Raw genomic sequence first — 20,663 nt, 5'->3', positions numbered from 1 at the left:
ATGTTTCAGCTTTTCTATGCTGACCTGTAGGAAGTGCGTGTGGCAGCTAACTCCAGGCTGAAAGGAAAGGATTCTCCAGTCAGTTCACACCGTGAACTTCTGTGTGGAATCCAACTCTTTGAAAGCACCGGCGAGCAGAGCGATGCTGCCTGCCTTTGCTCAACGGGCCCCTGCTCACAGCAGTCACCCAGGACAGGACAGACGGAGGGTCGAGCCCAGGGTGAAGAGCCTGGTTCATCTTCCTCAGCCCAGAAACGGGGAAGGCTCTTCCACAGCTTAAGCCAGCACCTGCTCGTCAGGCTCAGGAGTAAAACCCAGTGAGTGGAAGCTGTCCCGCTTTCCATAACTAATTAAATGTTCACAGAGAGATTTAGTTTTGTGACAGGTGAGATCAGAGAGGGGGTCAGAAAGAAAGTTCTGCTTCAGCAATTTGTTTTGTTTTGTTTTGTTTTGTTTTTTTCTGCAGAGTAGAAACATTTCAAGGAGAAACTGAGAGCCGCAACATCTTCCTTATAATCTAGAAGTTACGGCAACATGTGGGGAGGCAGGAGACTGGGAGGCAAATCCTTGACCTCGGAAAGGCGAGTGAGAGCCACGAGCCCAGACCTCACATGCCGTGGGATTAGCGAGCAGATGCTGTGGGACCGACGTGGAGAGTGGCTCTTCGCCGGTCCCTGCCCGCGCTGGGCACACGCCAGCGCTCCTCCCTCGCCCAGGGGCCGTGGGAGCCCGCCGGCCTCGCACACCCATGGCACGGGGCCGGCACCGGGAAAGAAAGTTGCCTGAACTCATTTACAGAAAGGTGAAATACTGTGTGCTCCAAAAACTAAAGGGTGCTTGTAGCCAGCTGAGCTGCAGCTGTCTCTCCTGGCGGGCACTGGTTAATGGGTGGTGTCATCTGTTGCGCCGCTGATGCCCGTGCACATTACACGCACAAGCGAGGGAGAAGAACAGGTTGTGCTTCCAAGAGAGCATGTTTCTCTAGAAGTTGCTTCTATGTTTTTGAGAACCTATGGCCACAAATTGGCAAACTTTAATAGTTTATATGTACAACATGGCAGTGTACATATACCCTTGTCATTTGAGCCTGGAGAACATTTTACCTTCCCAGGCAAAACAGCCATTATTATTTATTTCTACTGAGAAAATACTATGATTAAAGAATACAGGATGAAGCAGTAAAGTTTAGGATTGAGCAGCATGAGTGCACATTCAGGAAGGGTTGGGAAACTGGGGAACAAGAGTGTATCAAGAAACACACGATGGACAAAAGCTGGAGAAAACCCAAGAGGCATAATCTGGCTATTTTATACTATACTACATTGGTGGAAAACCAATTCATCTGGCCAGCGTAATATGACTTTTTTATACAGATAGATCAGTACATTTGATTATAGAAGTTATAAAAATAGTCTCCAAAATAGGTATTGTTATTCTCTATCTTCAAATTAATAGAAATAGCACATAATAGAATTCTCTGTTCTTAAACAAACTACTGACAGATAACCAGTACTTTTTCCCCTTTAAATGGAGGTGATAAAATGGGAGTTGAGTGACAAAAAGTGTATGTAATTTAGGGCAAAATAAAATTGGCTGCAGGCAATTACCCCAGAAACGAGAATTACGAGCCAGAATTGGATTGAAGAGTTAATTTACAAGAAATCAGTGAGGATGTCTGGAAAGCTTTAACTGTACTGTGACACAGGGCAGAGGGAAAGAGAACATCTAACAGGTCTTTTAGAGAAACAGTTCAACTCAACCCAGGGGCATAAACACCTGGAAGATTTAACCATAATCGCATGGATGCGGTAGGAGATAATTTTAACAGAAGAGATTTCTACCCTGATTTCATTACAATGTATTTTTCTCAGGAACTTAAAATAATTAAAACATTGCTGAGCTATAGCCAAGACATTTCCAGTTGGTTTTGCAAATAAACACTGCATATATGGAGCCACAGACTATCTGTATATATAATATGCAACTCCTTTGCCTGGCTCACTGTATTTGATACTGAAATTCCAACACTTACTTGTGTAAAAAATCTTGTTCCGATCCCTGCTCCGACTCGTGCTCCTGGATCTGCTCTCCCATTTGTCTAGTGTTCTCTCTCAAGACAGTCGAGGTGAGCTGTGGTGCTTGCAGTGTCCCTGGAGTATGTATGCTTTCATTCCTGTTCAGCCATGAGCCTTCTAGACTCTCATCTAGAAAAAGAACGTTCAAAATTACTGACACATTTCTGATCACACGCAGTGCAGCGTTACCGCCTTCAGAATTCATTCAGCCAGCCCACTGAACGAATACCTCACATCAGTAACCAGAGCCTTCCATCTGCTGACACACTTCGATACAGTTAATTTTAGCTGCAGCACCTTCTGCAAATTTGATTTCCAACAGTTTAGTGTCTTTTAAAACCAGTGTGCCTTTCAGAGATCAACTTGATAAATACTCAAAATGATAAAATTTTCAGCTCTGATTTTGTGTTCTTTTAAGGAAGGATTACTACCAGCTATTCCCAGCAATAACAACAACTTAAGTAAAAATATTTAACAAACAAACAAAACATTTGCAAACAAATATTGCATTGCAGAACTACCTAAATTGTTGCGTGTCTGCCACAGATATAACAAGGATAATCCCAGTTACTGAGTTTACAATCTAAAACTGTTAATCTCATATGCACACAGCAAACAAGGTACAGTTAAACACTGAGGTGAGGGTGGAGGATAAACCCCAAAATCTGGTCAGCGTAGATCTTCAGAAACTTCACTAAGGACCGTTTCAGTGGAGCACAGAGGGGGCATTTTAAATAAGAGCAGCGGTCTGGCTGGTGTGAGCTCTCACCAGTGACTCAGCGTGTTTGGAGCTCAGAGCAGCGGGAGGGCGGGAGCTGGGCAGGTGACCGGGGGTGTCGGTGGGAAGCTCTGCTCATGCTGTGAAGGGAGCAAAGCAGAGGGGAAGGGAGAGGGGAGACTTGAGGAGAATGAGACAGAGCAGACAAGTGCATAGGCAAGGGGCATGTGGAAACAAAATGTAAGTTGCTGGAGCGAGTGAAAGACAGGGGAGATGACAAGAGAAAAGACAACACAATCACAGATTTACTGACGGCAAGAAATGTGGGGTGAGAAAGTAGATGGGGATCTCAATGGATCTTTTCATTTTTCCTCCGCCTTTTGTTATGCCTTTTGAGCATAAATGTTGTCTAAAAAGTTGCCTATTCTTGAATTTACCTTTGAACCTTTGTTTATATTAGGGATTTTTAAAAAAAATCCTATTTATGTTTGATTTCCTTAAGACGTTATGAAGAAATGCCACAGAGCAGATTTACTTTCAGTAACAGCAGTGAATGTTCTCCAACCTGGACAGTCTGCTGAACCTGATATACCCTGGATTTAGGTGAGAAAGGAACCACAAGGAACTAGTTATGGTTCTTTGATGCAAGGATAGTTTCTGCAGCGACGCTGCCCTTGTTTTAGTTCCTTTAGAGTGGAATTTAAAGAAAAAAATCTTAGCAGCGTTTAAAGAAAGGTCCAAATTTCTAACTCTACTGCCAGATTAAGATTAGAGCTAGGATTTTTGGAAGAGTTATAAAAATATGTCAAGATAAAAACCCACAAAGACTTGTGTACATACGACATACAGACCATCAGTTAATTTGTTCCTAAGACTGGTTCTTCATAGCTCAAGCTATACAGACGAGTGAACAGTTAATTCTTATTTCTGAGGATGAAATCTGATTATGTCATGAGTTCATTATTGGTGCAGACAAAATAACACCTTGCTTGTGCAGAGATCTGTGTCTTCCTGTGAAGAATACAGACAACCTAGCTCCAGGTCTTCTTAGCTTTCCTTTTACCAGGATTCAAAAGGAAGTGCACGAAGGGCAGAACACAATCAGCAATGCCTAGTGCGCATCAAGAAGGATCCAAAAATTAAGTATGTGGTGTCCTTCAACTGCTTATATAATTGTGGGGGTTTTAAACATACGATATCAAATGCCCTGTATCAACACAGGTCTAAACCAAGACTTCTGGTGCTTGTGTTGCATACCCTTTGCTGTAAGGAGAAGCCACAGAGCTTGTTTTGCTGCTGTCATTAGAGAGCACTTGCTGGTAACATTTCAGTTCTATCGTTCAGCAGGGAGTCAAATTCTGCGATGAGGCATCTATCAAGGAAAAGCCTGTTGTGCTGTTATGGGCTAAGACATCCTTCCCAGACCTGTATACTGAGGCTGTATTGCAAAGCTTTTATGAGTAACGATGGTCTGTGTAGTGATCTAGGAATTTAAGGAAGAAAGGAGAAGGGAATCACCTCCTACCCAGCATGCTTCAAAATGCATGGTCCTTGATTGTTATCTGTAGTATTGAAAGGACGTGCACATTCCTCACCCGCAGAGCACCCCATGAGAGGCAGTGTCCACCCGTCTTTTTTCTGATTACTAATGGGGGAACGTGGGGTTACTGTAGTCAACAGTGACATTACACCACTCTGCCTAAGGTAAGATAAATCCTGGGTGTCTTCCTGGGTGCTGGTAGAATGGGAACGGATGCTTGTGCCCTCTGTGGATGTCAGAGTCCCGTCAGCCCCACAGCGAGTCCTGGCACACTCTGCACGGCAGCTGGATCATCTCCCGGCAGAACCTGCTGTACAGTCAGGTCTTTCAGGAACAGAACAACCATGGATTCAGCCTACATCGTTTTAAGTGTGTGATGTTTGTGGAAAATTCAGGACTGCAGCCATTGCAAAGGGAATATTCAACACGGAAAATGCTGCAAATCAGTTCTCCCTTCTACTGATCATTGAAGGAGGAGGACATGAAAGAGCATGAGGGAAACAGTGCCTGAAAAACTACATCATAAGACTGAGATTTGCCTTACAGGGAAGCAAAGACATTACCACATTTCCCAGGGGAAAAAAAAAAAAAATATCAGTAGAATACAATAAAATAGAATGAAAATAGTAACAAGAGGACAGAAAAAAACCTCAACAGTTGAATTCTGTGCAAATCACGGCATCCTGAGGGAAGCAAAACAGTACCTGAAGAAAAGAATCAGTAGTTTATGTAGGTTGGTTAGCCAACTCTAGGTTGGCTATAACAAACTGAAGGACTTGACACACTTACTGCTCGACATAAACTGTAGCGGAGAATGGACTTCATTGTAGAAATGCATACAGACAAACTTTTGAAGATTATTTTGGGAAGCTGCTGTATATTCAGGCAAATTTGCATTAGACTCCTGACTGAGGAGTTACTATCGTAGATACTAACCTTGGAAAAATCCCTGAAGTTTAAAGTTCCCACTTACACCTACTCTGTAGTGAAACAGTAAATTTATATTCACAAAAGTACACACAAAACTACATCATACATATAAACCAGGCACAGATGCAATCTTGTAAGAAATGTGCTATCATAGCCAAATTCCTGATGACCATGCAGAAAGAGTAAACACAGACACTGGCTATCAATACCATTGTAAACAAAAAAATGTGGGTTTTTTTAGTGTTCTTCAGTGGTCTTGCAAAAATACAGATCTATATCAGAATTCCTGCCTTGGGATTGCTCTAGCGCCCTGTTAATTAACGACTCCAGACTGAAGCACAGGCAGAAAACCAGAAGTCCATGACTGAGACAGGTGTAGAGCAGGTAACTCCACAAACACCCCATTTCCAACTTCAGTAACAGCTTTTAATAGTTCTGAATCTGCAAATCTCAGTGAAGACACAAAAGAACAGGGACTCGCGGTGGTATTTCTCATAAAGACATGTTCCAGCTTGACAGAAATTTGCAGAACAGATACCTTGTTTTTACTACATCCAGAATGTATCATATATTTCAGCATATATAAGGGCTCCTAAGAAGGAAATCTGTGATATATGTACAAAATGAGAAATACCTCTACCAGGCAACCTAAAACCATACAAACCTTCTACTCTCTTTTTGTGGAGCGGTGGTCGTCCTTTCTTATTCCTCACCGAAGAGGCTTTGCTGCTGCTGCTTCCACTGTTAACGGACATTCTGTCGTCTTCACCACCCGTAACTAGTGAGTTTCTATAGGAAATGAGTGGAAGCCATACATCCTCTCTTCTTTCCATCATCTGTTCTGTCAGAAACTTCTCTAAGTAGGAGTGACTGAAAAGAAAAGAGAATGAGTACAGAGGCGCAGCACACTGTTGCCTCTTTAATTAATCTGCAACCCCTCTTCATATTGTTGAGAGCTTAACACAAATCCTGCATGATGTTTCCTTATTTTATTTTCGTATCGTACCCTGATAGGGCATTGTATCTCTGACTGAATAAGTATAGATGTAATTTCCTCAAAACAAAGTAACACAGTTAATCATGCACAGGTTACGCACAGATAAACAACACAGAACGTTCTCTCCCCAACATCTCCCTCCCACATTTGTCTGCGATCATTCACAGTACACTCTATGTGAATTCCTTTCCTATTTTGCACAACAAGGAAGCCACCTCTATATAGTGCTGCTGTGTCAATGGACAGACTGGGTTAGAACCACTATTGGCAGGACGTAAGATATCCTTTTGCATCTTGGAACAAGAAAAATGGTTTCTTCAAATGCAAGTGGTTATTGTTCAATAAAAAAAAGTTGAAGATCTAACCCACTGCCATGAAGTCCAATGCACACTAGTTAACTCAAAGGAGGAACCGAACAACCTCTCTCCTGTACGTGGTCTGGAGGGCATTTGAGTTGTTTTCTTCTTCCATTGATTATTTAACGATGGTATTACAAGTACTCCTAAAACTGAATATGCAAATCTACATAAAAGTGATTTGAATGAGATGCAAGCTGCAGAACCAAGCATTCAGAAATTAGGTAAGAGAACTCAGGATACTTCAGCATCACTTCCTGCACCTTTCAGTTATGATTTCCTTTAACACCATACTGCCAGGTTGTCATCAGTGGGAGTCAAACCTGCAGATCCTTCATGGAAATGCAGAATTCTCCTCTGTCAGCTCATGCCAACTCCAACTTGTTACACAGTCTGGCTTTCAGAACAGGACAAGGAGCTGGCCGCTGTATATGCCTGGGTAACAACCACACCCAAGTTTTAATGGGATTTGGGTTTGATTCAGTGAATGGGATGACTTTGCTCAAGAAACAGCAGGTTTTCTGTCTACTGTTTTATTCAAGATTTTGAATGCTTCTTCCTTCCCCTTTTCATGTGTATGCTGAGTAACACCCAAACCTTGCACTGAATGGAAGTTCTGGGTTTATTCTCTCTCTCTTGTACACTACCAAACAGCGCAACACTTGAGTGCCTCATGACTTCAGAGAATCTATCTGTTGAATAGTCTTGGAAAGTGAGAATTTTTTCCACATCCAATTTATATCTATAGAACTAGAGTGCACAGGTTATGCCCAAATTGTGAAGATGGAAAAACTACACCACTCGGGAGTTCTTTACTAATGAGATGCCAACCTCGAGACACCTTTTGCTCAGTGTTTTAGAGGAGCTTCATACTGGCAGTTCCTACCAGCTTCAACAAGGATAGAAACCCTGAATTTCTAGAAGAACACCGCACTGAGGTTCTGTCTCATCTGACTTCAGACGCCCAACAGTCAGTTTTCTAGTCTAAGCTAACGGTGGCTATTTGAAGAGAAATAAATGGAAATAAATGTGTCCGCAAGGCAATTCACCTCTTAAGTGAGTTCCTCAGGATTTCCCTGCCTGCATCCGTCTTCTGTCTTTGTAACTGTGTTAGTATAAATCCTTTTTGGCTAACTGTAAGAATCTGACACCTCAAATGTATAGTTTTATAGTAAATCCATAGATTTTAATAAATCCATAAATGGCTATCACTAATTCTGGAGGCCACTCGTAAAATGAGAAGCTGGATAAATAAATAGGATAGGAAAACTACATTAAACCAGTGTTGATGCTCCATTCCCAAACTGAAGACATCTTCTTCTCCCCCCAAATAAAAAATCCGGCAGTAAACCAGAAGGGAAGTAGGAGCCCTGCAAAAGAGCAGTGTTTGCTGAAATGGGACAGGAATGGTATTTTGTACCAGGGGCAGGTGACATATGCAGACGTATCAGGTAGACGATTCCTTTTTTTGAGGTAGGGAAGCTGAGCTGGATGGCTTCTGGGAGACAGGCAGCCACACGCTCATGAGACTTTCAGGGTTACTGTAGAGCACTGTTGCCTCCAGACTAACAGCCCGTTGCTGAGTTGAGGGCCAGTCCGTCCCTCGGCAGGACGAGATCAGGCCAGGCAGGGAGGCAAACGATCCTGTACACAGGACTTCTCCACCAGATGGTGGTCACGTACCTTCCTGATGGTAGGCAACCCCTTCGGAGGGCGGGGGAGAGGTCCCTGTGGGTTGGAGGAGTCATGCTGCTACACAGAAGGGCAAATCCACTAGCCCCAGCACCACCAGTATGTGCTGTCAGAGAAGCACTGTGGGCAATGCTGCCTCTGCCTGACGCGGTGCAAACAGAACAGATCTCTCAAGGGAAGAAATGTAGGTACCTTCAGGAGAAATCTTTACATATAAGCAAGTTACCTCGACTCTTTTCATAGTCACCACAGCCAGTGGAATGTAGGGCACGTCTGAACTCAAAGCAGTAATTTAGCACAGATCAGATAAATCATGCCCTAAAGGACCTACTTCTTTCCACTGATCTTCAAATTCAGCTGAAGTAAATAGCTCACATACAGATGACTACAACAAAGACAGATAAAATCAGGAGAAATGGATTCCACCACCACCACCACCACCACCGCCACCACCACCGCAATCTTTACGGTCCTGTGAAAGAAGCCCGGGGCTGTGCATGTGGGCACCAATGATTGGGAGAACCTTCAAGAAAAAATTTTAAATGGCAACATAGAAGGTGAAGGAATGAGACCTCCTGAAGTACTGGATTTCATGCAGAGAATCAGGTCAAATTAAGCTGTCACCTAAACTATACAGGGTGATGTAACTTCAAATTTTAGACACTGGAGAAACTTGTGGAAGGGATGATGACTGTACAGGAAGGACAAGCTTCACTGAATTAGAGGAATCAGGCTAATGGCACTTAAACTGATGCAGAAGAATCTATGGTTCAGCCAGGAAGATAATAACAAAATCCTATTATCCTTAAGTCCTGTCATGAAGAATAGCATGGAGGTTGACAAGATTCAAGGGTGTAACAATGAAGTGCGGTTTCAAAATTGAGTGCTGAGCTAGCCCAACAGGATCATCCAGTTCTCAAGCTCGTTTAACTATTTCTTCTCCTGTGTTTGCTGTATTGACAAATTATTGATACCATAAACAAAATGGTTCAAGTGTGTATATGTTAAAAATTATACAAAGTTAACCAAGACATATTTCTTATAACACACATGAAGGTATAATATTCATAATTGTTAACCCTAATAAAAAAGGTGCTTTAAAGCAAATGTCTTCACAGAAGAACTACAGAAACATTTGACAAAGTCAGCTGAGGCAGTTAGAGTAGATATATATGACTTACACTCACTGCAGTCAGAAATTTGACTAGCAAGATATCTATAACCATAAACCAGAAGATTTGGCAATTGCACTTTTTAATATGCATAAAGTTATTCAAAGAATTCAGTTCTCCACTGGGCACACAGTGCTTGGCGGACTTCTGACTGGAGTCCTCTTCCTTTTTCCCTTACTACTTCTGCACTGTGACCAAATCCTGGATATGTGTTACATAACGTATTGAAAATGTAGAGCATCATCTCCGCAGTGATGCTGACATGTCTTTAGTACGAACTTGTCCTTAATCACACAGTTTTCTCTTTGTCAATTCTGTTGGTATCTGCAGCCCTTCTTGACAGTCTGTTCAAATCTTGCTCGTAAGACAGTATTTCTTGCTCTTTATTGAGATCTGATCAAAACCACTTCTGATTTATTTAATTTCCAGTACTTCATCTGCAGTAATTACCTGCCATATCAAATCCAGGCTGCTTGTTTTAGCCTGCCAGGTCTCTACCACCCTATTCTGTCCTAACCAACAGCAGTGTCCTCCCTCCGCCGCCTTCTCTATCCTATTGTGCCAGTAACAGAAGCCTCAACAAACCTTTAGTTCCCAGTTTAACTCAATATATTGAAATAAACAACAAATATATTTTTACATTTTATGTAAATATCTAACAGAAACAGATGGTTCTGCAGTGTTTATGGGCCTGTAAATTTCCTGCACTGATAACATTTAATTTTCTTTTTTCTTCTAGCTTAAAAAAGAGATTGTTTTTTATTTTCAGTGTCTCATGGGAAATTTTAAGGAACATTGTTTTGTGAGGTATCCAACTCACTTCATCAGTGGATCTGATTCTCCTTTTCTTCATTTATTTTTATTACTTTAAACTATAAAACAATGAATAAATATGTATGTGAAATGTCTCACTGGGACTTTCTATAGCCCCCATTAGATTGTGAAAACCTCAAAGCAGAGAGCTTAAATACACACTACAGTGATTAACAGAGCCCAGCAAAAGCCACAGAAGAAAGTGGAGCATTACTTACACAGTCTTTTTGTCCTGTCGCAAGAGTTTAGAAGAAAATTCACTAAGCACTTCAAGGAAAGCAAGGTTGGGAGGTGGATAGTCTTGTCCTTTTTGATTCTGATATTTGAAGGCAAACTCTATGCCATCTCTACAGTAAAGAAATATTGAAATTTTCAGACATTGTAAAGAAATTTTAAAAATGTTGTCCAAAATCTGAACTGTGATGAAATTCTTTATTTCTTTATATCCCATCATAACTTTTTTTGTTTTCATTACTAGCAAACAGCCGCTTCTGGACAAAGGGGAATCGAACGTTCCCTCTCAAATTCAGAGGGTGCAATCTCAAAGACATACTGTCAGTCACATGGTAAGAAGGAACTTACCACAACCCCAGAACCTCGGCAGGTGCTGAAAGCCACTGCCTCAGCAGGAATAGCATAGCAGCTTGCTCTTGTTTCTGCACGAAGCAGAAGCTTGCAATGAGAATAATTTGTAAGGTATAACAAGATACAACTTTTGCAACAAGAGTCAGAGAATTTACTTACCAGTACACTGATACATGAATCTCTGCCTTATCTTTGCTTTACCATTTGAGACTAAAGAAAACAATTCACTATCTCATTATCCAGTCAGGGCACATGCATATCCTGACTCTCCTTTTGCTTGGCACAGGAAACAGACAGCATTTTGATCATGCTTTGCTAATCTTAATGATTTAGTCTCTGAGATAGCAAACTTCAATATTTTGAGCTTTTCATGGCATGGGAAAGTTGCAATTTAAATGTAGTGGCACACTTCTACACTTTCCTATGCAGCAGTTACATAAAAAGCTTGAATCCACCTTAAAAAAAAAAAAAAAACCAAACACTTCCAAAATATTTTTGGAATATCTTTTTATAAAAGCCCTTGGTGCCTACAGAATCCACAGTGGTGTGGTACAAAGAACTATCTACGGTTGTTAGATACAGTCCACACAAATATGCATAATACCAGTGCCTTTACCTGAGATGAACAAACATGGCCCTTCCTCAAAAATTCCAACAAATAATTACGTAGCAGCTAATTTTTCTTCCTTTCTTCAATACATACACATACACCCCTCACCATGTTTCTACATAAACTAGAAAAAGTCTATCATTATTCTAGGATCTGTTAAGATTACGTACCTTTAGAAAAGGTATGCTGAGCAAAAGTTGTAATCTGAAGTAATATGAAAACCTAGTTTATTTACCACCACTCACTTGTGTAGTGTGGCCACAGCCTCTCTTGTCTTGATCTGATCCAAGCCAAAAGTGAGGGCAAACCGACGGGCCAGTTCCTTAATTCCGCTGACATGGGCAGATGTCCTGTCCAAGTTGGGACCTTGCTCCTGAACAAGCTCATTAAACAGCTAGAGAAAGAATTCACTTGTTAAAATCGGTGAGCAAGAAAACACTTTTCTTGAGAAAGACTTGTTCTTAACCTGTCACAGCTAACAGCAGACAGTGCGATGACTTTTTTTTCAGAGACATGTAACAGAGTTCTCTCATATTCTACTTCTAAGCCACTTCAGTTCCCAGACTTGCTCCTGTGTAACTGCAGTTTGCCAGTTGTCCCCCATCTTGTACTTGTGCGGATCATAACTCTTAAACAGAATTTTGCACTTACCTTCATTGAATTGAGTCTATGATTCTCCCAACTCATCAAAATGGTTCTGCATTCTTATGGTGTTTTCTGAAATACCTACATCACCCAGAAGGTCAGAATCTTCTCTGAATTTGGGAAGCAAAATGGCTATTCTATCACTCAAGTCTTAATGAATATCTGAACAGCACTACTGGGTAGATGCCTTCCAAGCCTGCCTGATAATGCCCTTTCTGTACAATAATGAACTGCTCCGTAGCTTTCCAATCAGTTCTGTATCTTCTCCTGGTATTGCCATTTAGACCACATTTTCCTAACTTGCTAATGAGAATATCAAGGGAGACACTGTCAGTGACAATATTAAATCAAGTTGCATTAAATCAACTGTTTCTCTGATATCCACAAGTTCTGTTACCATATAATTAATGAAAGCAGCCTAATTTGACATCATTTCTCCTTGACAATTTCATACTAGCTGTTACCTACCACTTAGGCACTTGCAAATAGCTTGTCTCTTTTTTTTTTTTTTAATATTAAATTATATTAGCCTGACTGATCTATGGCACCCGGCTTCTTCCTCTCTCCAAGTTTTAAAGACAAGAACTACACTGACAGTCACTGATTCTTCTGGAAGTACATCTGTTTTTCTCAAGTTTTCAGGTATCTCTCAGCTTCCAAATTGCTACAGGAAATCCCTTAGTACTCTGGGATGAATTTTGGGAGGCTCAGCTGATTTGAAAACAGCTAATTTATAACAGCAATTTTTCTACGTAATGGATATAGCTGGTACTTCAGGAGCCTAAATGGTATTTAGTAAAGCACACACTTCATGCTTGTTGGCAGAACAAGGATGGATTTCATCATCAAGCTAGTAATTTATGGTTGATGTAAAGCAATTTTTTTTCCAGGAAAAAACACGTTTAACAATATTGGAAGACTTAAACTAATTAGCTTGAAGTTTGAAAAATCAATCAGTATTTAGACAAAAAGTAAAGAAGATGCATTACTTCCAGCTAAGTATAAGAAGAAAAAATCATCCTAATTCTTCTTGTTCTCTAGGTACCAGTAAACAAATGCTATAAATCAGCTTGACCAAATTGCCTTCAAGGCTCTTCTCTCCCTTTCTTTCATTTTAATCTGACCAAGACTTTGCCAGTGTGGGCTTAAGGAGGCAGAGATTACTGAGACAAATGAACAGTGACAGCCTGAATTGAGGAGCAAGATAATCTCTTAACAGAAGTGTAGTATTTTTGCTTCATTGAAAAGGGCACCAGAGAAGATCCTGCCCAGTATTTTTTGCAGTGAGGCATTGCTGACAAAAATCAATATTCTTACCTGTTGCAAACTGAGAATGAGTGTCTTTGCACATTGGATTTTATCAATTTGCCTTGTTTTGCTCAGGGTTTCCTTAATGATATCTCCATAGTCATTGTAGTACTAGGAAAAAATGTGGAAAAAACCCTCTTTAAATTTTTAAATTGAACCTCTTATACAATTTCTTACAGTTTTCCTGATAGAAAGATTGCTTGTTATTCTTGTTTTGAAAAGGCAGCAGTTGCCAAAAAACCTAGTTTCAAATCCAGATGTTTTGTGTGAGTGGGAGGCAATGTTCCAATATCAAAATTCAAACTGATTGGTAGCCTGCACCCAGTGATGAGGTAAGAACTTCTCTATTTGTTATTATCTTTTGTAACAAATAAGTTGAAAAACAAACAGGAGAGTATTTCCTACCCCAAACTAAATATCTGATGCAAGTGACCCAGGGCTGCAAATTCTAAGGAACAACATTACATTGAACCAACACACCCTTCAACAAGTAGGTGTGAACAGGCCCTCCCACACAGCTGAGAAGCTCCATATGCAGTGCAAGGTGAGTTAGATGGCCACGAAAGGAATTTACTGAGTAAGATACTCAGTATGAAGGGCTGATTTTATGTTGGAAGAATGGCTGCTAAAAACCACAGCCTATGGTACTGACCATTTGGGTAGAAAAACCTGTATAATCATTACAACTTCCAGGCTGAGAATATAAATTATTTTTTTTCCAAATGGTATTCTCTCAGCCTCGTTAGTATTTCTGCATTTGCAACCACTTTCGTTCCCTCTAAAATACTGCTTCTGCCTTCTTTGGTACAGAGATCCTTCTAGTTTGTATTCTAATTTAAATTCAATTTCTCTCACTCTCCCCCGATTTCAAGAGAAGCAGGACTGTGAGGAGAGAAGAAGACCCACCTAGAGCAGCAGGTAGGAGACTAACCTGGATTGTGTCAGCTTCAGTTTGAAACCCCTGCTCTGGAAAAAAAGCCCTAAGCAAGACTAACCCCGAGCAGCAGCCTGGCTGATGGTTGGAGTGTGCACTGGGGATTGTATTGTACTGTGTGCTCCTAATGAACAGGACAAGAAAGACTTAAAGTTAAATCCTTTATATTTCACATCAACATCTCAAGCACTGACTACAGTGGGGACCTGCTCCCCACTCTATCTTCCAGTTTCTCCTCCTTGATTGTCACTTTGTGCTGACTAATCCCTTACAGAGAGACAGGTGAGGTATAGCCTGCAATCTGATGTAACCTAAGGGGCAGGCTTCCGTGGCTTGGCACTGTCAGGACTGCTAATGTGCCTGTTTTCTGGCAGGTAAGCTCACAAGTACAGGGTGCAGTGGCAGCTGAGCAGCAAGCCTTTCTGAATTTCATTTGGTCTAAATACTGTATGGAAGCAGCATTAGTTGGTAATGCAACCCCCTTACAGCAGTACTATACAGAGCTTTTTTTTTTTTTTTTTTAACTGCTTTCCTGCTTAAAACAAACTTTTCTCACAGAAAAACCTGCTTCCTTATGGCAAGCACCAAAGATTGGGAGAGTCTCAGTGAAATATGACATTGAACAGATAACTGTTATTGTGGATTCTAGGAATGAATCTGAGGAGCAGGATAAGAAATTCCCTGTAGAGGGGAGCCTCTCTGGAAATACTGAGCACCTTGTCAGACCAACTGTTGGTGCTGCCTTTAATAAGGCACTCCTGCTACACAGGACAGGAAGTTCAGTGCTTCTCAGTGGCAGGTGTAATCTAAGAAAGGAAAAACTACTGCAAAAAAATCAAATTAGGTTTAAAAAGCTTTCAAAAATGTTCAACCTTTAACTACTGCACTGGAGGGGAGAGAAAGAGGGGCCCTGACACTACTGTCTGTTCAGTTAGGGAGAGGAGAATACACAGAGCTGTACCTTCATATAGTGTTTGAAGATATCTGCTGCTGCGTGCATGTCCACAATGTCATAAATTATCAGCTTGCTAAAGGCAGCCAAAAGGTTTCTTCTCTTATGCAAAGCTTCTATTTTGTTAGCTTCGTCTTCTTCATCTCCCTCTGAAAGCATCAAGAACAATAAAATGTTTCTAAGTAACTGCTATATTCTAAAGCAACATTACTGAAGAGCAGCTTTTAGAAAAAATCAATTCTTTAAAATGAAGCAAGGATTGTTACAGGAGAAGCTAAAATGAAAGGTGATAAATCTCGAGTCCTGCCTATGTTAGGACTTGCAGGGAAGTTCAGGACCATGACACACTGCTGACCAAGGATGCTATCTACAGTCCTGAGTAGGTACTCAACATAATCCACATGGAACTGAACCTCTTATGTTCTTTACTCTGTGAAAGGCCACAGTGAAGACCTGTTGAATGCTTTTTGCTCAGCTTCTGAAACACAGGACATCTGGAGATGCTTCGTTAACACGACTAAGCTATCAATTTTTTACATAAGGAAAAGGAAAAGCAGCAATACTACTACTGCATGCCTTGGATTTTCAGATATTAAATTGATTGCTCTAAAGCATCAAGAACAACAGGAAATAAAATTCAGCTGTAAGAAATGCTAACATTGAATGGCAACCCCATGTAAGACTACTCTGTGAATGAAAATGAAACTATACACACAAGATGTTAAATATAATATCATATAATGAAAGCATATCCCACAACTTTTATAAGAAAATGAAATCAGCTATAATGGTTGTGATAAAAGTAAATATTCTGTGGTATTTAGAAGAGCTTGTTCTTGGAGGGAATCTTCCAGCCAGTTTGAAGAAGTTCAGAGCTGTGGGAAGGGGAGGAGGGACAGTGTCACTGAGACTCTCTTGCTGCACTCTATTACTAGTGTCTCCACAGAACCACAGTACTTAAGGTCATGTATTTGGTCACAGGAAATCTCTTACGAGCAGTGGAGTTGACTGTGAATATGCACACACATTTTAATCTTGAGATGCTTTAACCAACAGAATTGAAGCTCATTAGCGCACTTCCCCCCCCCACCCCCCTTCTTAATTTCTTTTTATCATTACTGATGTGTTCTGAATACCAAAAGTTATAAATGGTCAGACTGAATTCATGGAGTCAGAGTAGCATTAGGGAGTGGAGATTATACACAAAGATCTTCATCCATCTTTTGCTGTCTTCACAGTCCAACCACAGGATGTTAAGATCAGCTATTTTGCTAAAGAGCAAAGGAAATTAGACACTGTCCTCCTAAAATCTATCCTTCATGTATTATTCTGAACGTTGAACTCACAAAGTATGACTAACTGCACATAGATCTCTGGTGAAGGTGTGTTTCAAAGCGCATTCTTCCCAGGAATCCTTAAAGAGATGCTCAAAGACGTTAGCTACTGAGGAGCTAGAAAACTGAAAGCACCTTCAGAGCAAGAATACATTCTTCGAGACCTTAGTTCTAGATGCTGCTGTCTTAAAAGATCTAAAATAGCACCTATGTGTCATGCTAACATACAAGTAACTGAGTACAGCGGAAATTCAGAAAATGTGCCAAAAAGAGCACTACAGTATGCACTCAGCAGCTCTTCCACACAGTTTGACTATCTGGGAATCCATCTCTTGTCCAAAGCTATTTAGGATTCAGAAACTGGATACCTCTGTACTTGCATTTTAGGCATTTATAACACACACCAGAAGCACCGAGTTAATTAAAACCAGACCGAAATGACAAATCTGCCTCTCCCTGACTGAAAGCCAAAAATCTGAAGTCATCCTTACAAGGAGGCAGAGATGGGGTCAAACTCTGGCCTCTCAAAGCGTGGCCATGCACAGGTGCCTAGGAAAGAGCAAGGAAGCAAGCAAGCACACATGGTACTTTCCTAGTCTCCAATCAAATCAATGATGCCCTAAGCTTGATCTGATTATTTTGGGGGAGGAGCAGAAGGGGTGCTTATTTAGTAACTTCAGAGTTTCTTAAGGCCTTCTTTGCCTAGAGCTTTGCTGGTAAGGTTTGTCTTCATGAGCCTGTAAGTCTATTTCAGTAACTCTAAAGGATTTCTCTTCTATGTACTGTTCCATCGTACTTCCTCCCTTGAGGCCATATTAAATGAAGTCTGCTGCTGAACTAAGGCTGTATAGTTTTGGAAATAAATATTAAGAAAAATTTCAATCTATAAAGGAGGGATAATTTCGTCCAGATTTATAGCACGTAGTTACAGGCCACTCCCATGTCTTCTGAAAACATTTTTTTTTATGAAGTGAACTTTATAAGTACTTATTCTTTTTTAATACAAATAGTACTGAATATTCAGTATTTCATATTCACATCTCCCAAAACCAAAGAAGGAATAATTCTGAAAACATATGAGCAAACTGATCTGATAATGCTATTTTCTTCTTTCTTCTGCGTCTGTTATGAAAAAAAGTTAAGTAGAAAACATGAAAGCTAAACATACCCATGCTCTGGTTTTCATCATCTTGGTCAATAAAGACATGGTCCATCACAAAACTGAGAAGTTCTGACTGGAGGCCTGAATCTGGATTAAACACCAAAGGCTGAAGACCTTCTCGACCTCCAGTCATCAGCTGATGACTAAAAATCATCAACAGATCACAGAGCAACATGAAAGCCTGAAAGGCAAAAGAGAATGAATGCAGCAAGAAGCATAAGTAAATAAAAAATAAAGTATCATTTATCTATTTTCCAGATATCCCCCACTATCCTAAAATGTCCTTCTTTAACTGTGATCAGCTGTAGATGTTTGTGTGCTGTGAAAAGTGTTCACAAGTGTTTCCCCTAGCTTTAAAAAGTTACACCTTCGATTCCTATGTAAGGAACTGTGTGTTTACTTACTACCTCTTCCACGTCCAGGATGATCCATATTAAACTTCCATTTTTTCTCTGTGAAAAGAACTCTAAATCTACCTCTGATCCAACGACCGCAGCCAAATTAACAGTAAAGAAAAAACACCTCTTTTGATAAACATTTAGAAAATTTAAACACAAGCTAAAAAATTAAGAACATTATGAGAGAAAACCCAAGCTGAGTCACTGTCAGATCCCAAAAATGCAGACAAGCAGCTGTAAACAAAGAAATTCTTGCAGAATTTCATCAGCAATTCTCTGCAGAAAGAATCAAGTAATGCTGCACAGCTTTCAAATCTAGATAAAAGCTGACCAGGGGAGAATTTTCAATGATTTATGCTTGTCACTACTATACCCTCATTACCTGGGAACAGAGAAAGGCAGCAGCTATTACTAACTTTATTTCTTTCAAAGGCTTATCTGTAGACTCTCACGCACGAGTAACACTATTTCCCCCCTGGCTTATGTGGGTGTGTCACAGCCAGCTGCATTCACTTGCATTACACACAACACCTGAGCACCTCTCAGAAAGTACATTTTAGTCATCCTAGTTTCTCTATCTTTAACCCCAGGTTCTGAAAACCGTGAGGAGGGTCCAGAGTACGAATGTGTAAAGAGACCCCTGGAAGACCTACGCTGGGTGTGCTGTCCCTTGCCCAGCAGCCCGCCAGAGTCCCACTCGGGGCAGAGCCCGCCAGGATTCCCAGGTAGGCAGCGGGCCAGAGGGACTGCAGAAGAGCTCTGACAGAGTCATGAAATCCAGTGTAGGCTTTAAGTCAGTCCTATATTCCCCCTCTAGAAACATCTGGACAGAAAAACAGTTAAATATGTGTTTAAACACATCTTTGAACCGAGCCTACGTAAAAGCAATGAGCGAGAGCAATCTGCTTTACAAACTTCCAAAACGAAATCTTTGTGAACGCTGAACGTCACAGCAGCTCGCTTATTTCTTGTAGTATGCTATAAAATCTAAATGAGCTCTACTGAGGCAAGAACAAAATGCAAATCATTATAAACCGTGTTCTACTTAGACTTTGGAAACAGATGCCACTATCTGGGATTTTTCTCCAGTGGATCCAAAAAATTGTGATTCATTTCAGTGATGTTCTCACCTGTTCTAAACTCCTTTGATACTCGGTAGAATTTAAGCTCATCCTAATGTAGACCTCTAAAAAAGAGCATATGAATAATGCACTGAAAGTGCTTATTTCTGTCCAATATAAAGACAGCAGTGGGCTCAGATACAGATGTCTATATACTGTAGACACGTCTGGTCACAGGAGATTTATTTCACTCAAATAGTCTATGAAAATTTGAAATGTTTGAATCCTCTTTCCTTCCTCTGATATGTACATTAATCTTCTCTGGAAAGAATGTACAGATTAAGAATCAAATATGGTAGGGAGACAATATAATTTACAGAGAATTCTCAAAAAAATCCAGTAAAACAAAAGGATTAAGAGGCAGTCTTGCACTCGCAGAAATATACTTTTTAAGGAAGAAAATTAGAAAGATCACAGAAGTGTTGGTTGAAAGGGACCTCTGAGTCTCCAGTCCAAGCTACTCTGACTGGGACGCTTGCAGTCTACAGGTCTGGCTGGCCGTGGCTTTTTCTAGCCGAGTCTTTAAAGCTTTCACAGAATTGTGAACTGCAAAGGAGCTTTTGAGAAAAGTTTACATTACCAATGGGGGGAAAAAAAATGTGGCCACTAATAATAAGGGAATAAAAACATGTTAATATACATCAAGAACAAAAACATTACTGTAATGGGAAGGATCATTTACCATTTGTTGATGCAGACAAGACATTAGTGCTAGCTTAAGCCAGAATGGTTGGTATTTTCATGAAGCTAGATGATATTTTCACATTATATAATACTAATAAAATATGCCAAGAGTAACTACTCAGAATATTAAAAAACAATTACTAAAGTTAAATCTGCTGGAAGACAATGACATATCAGAGTCTTTTAGAAATACATAAACTAGCAACATGTCTGAGGTTTTAATATTCATATTTATCAACTTGCAGAACACAGTGTAAATGCCAAGCAGATCTATCTTTCAAAAAAAAATACAACTGTCTTTTAAGAAGTATTTTCTTTTGAAAAACACAGGCAAAAACCACAGGCCAGTTAGTTACAGTCTTTGCAAAATCTTGGGAGGTCTGACAGAAATGCAATTTGAAGACAACTAAAAGACGTCAACAGACTCGACATAACTCACCATATATTCATAAAATCTCAGCAAACAAACCAGCTATTGTTTTTTGCTTTGTTTTGTTTTTTTTTTTTCCAGAGACTGTGAATTATTTCAACGAGCTCTTCAATTTAACTTATTTCAATTTCTAAAGAGATATAGCAGAAGCTTCCCATTCCATGCATGCATGGCTTTCCAAAAATCTAAACCAGAGAATTGGAAAAC

The 20,663-nt window shown here is 40.3% G+C and overlaps 1 protein-coding gene across 4 annotated transcripts in view; it reads right to left on the bottom strand.

Annotated features, from left to right (window-relative positions):
* Nucleotides 1-20,663, bottom strand: part of STAG1 (stromal antigen 1) — a 198,651-nt gene that overhangs the window by 4,597 nt on the left and 173,391 nt on the right. For all 4 annotated transcript variants that reach the window (XM_042798545.1, XM_042798550.1, XM_032992581.2 and 1 more), the window contains 7 exons: nucleotides 17,830-18,004; nucleotides 15,337-15,476; nucleotides 13,451-13,552; nucleotides 11,734-11,882; nucleotides 10,512-10,640; nucleotides 5,928-6,133; nucleotides 2,033-2,204 (listed from right to left, as the gene is read on the bottom strand). In XM_042798545.1, the coding sequence (XP_042654479.1) occupies nucleotides 2,033-2,204; nucleotides 5,928-6,133; nucleotides 10,512-10,640; nucleotides 11,734-11,882; nucleotides 13,451-13,552; nucleotides 15,337-15,476; nucleotides 17,830-18,004 (1,073 nt within the window). The remainder of the gene's footprint in view (nucleotides 1-2,032; nucleotides 2,205-5,927; nucleotides 6,134-10,511; nucleotides 10,641-11,733; nucleotides 11,883-13,450; nucleotides 13,553-15,336; nucleotides 15,477-17,829; nucleotides 18,005-20,663) is intronic.

This window comes from Tyto alba, unplaced genomic scaffold (genome assembly GCF_018691265.1).
Source record: "Tyto alba isolate M040663 unplaced genomic scaffold, T.alba_DEE_v4.0 Super-Scaffold_10, whole genome shotgun sequence".
Lineage (NCBI taxonomy): Eukaryota > Metazoa > Chordata > Aves > Strigiformes > Tytonidae > Tyto > Tyto alba.
Note: the sequence above shows the minus strand (reverse complement) of the source record. Positions and strands in the feature narration are given on the sequence as shown.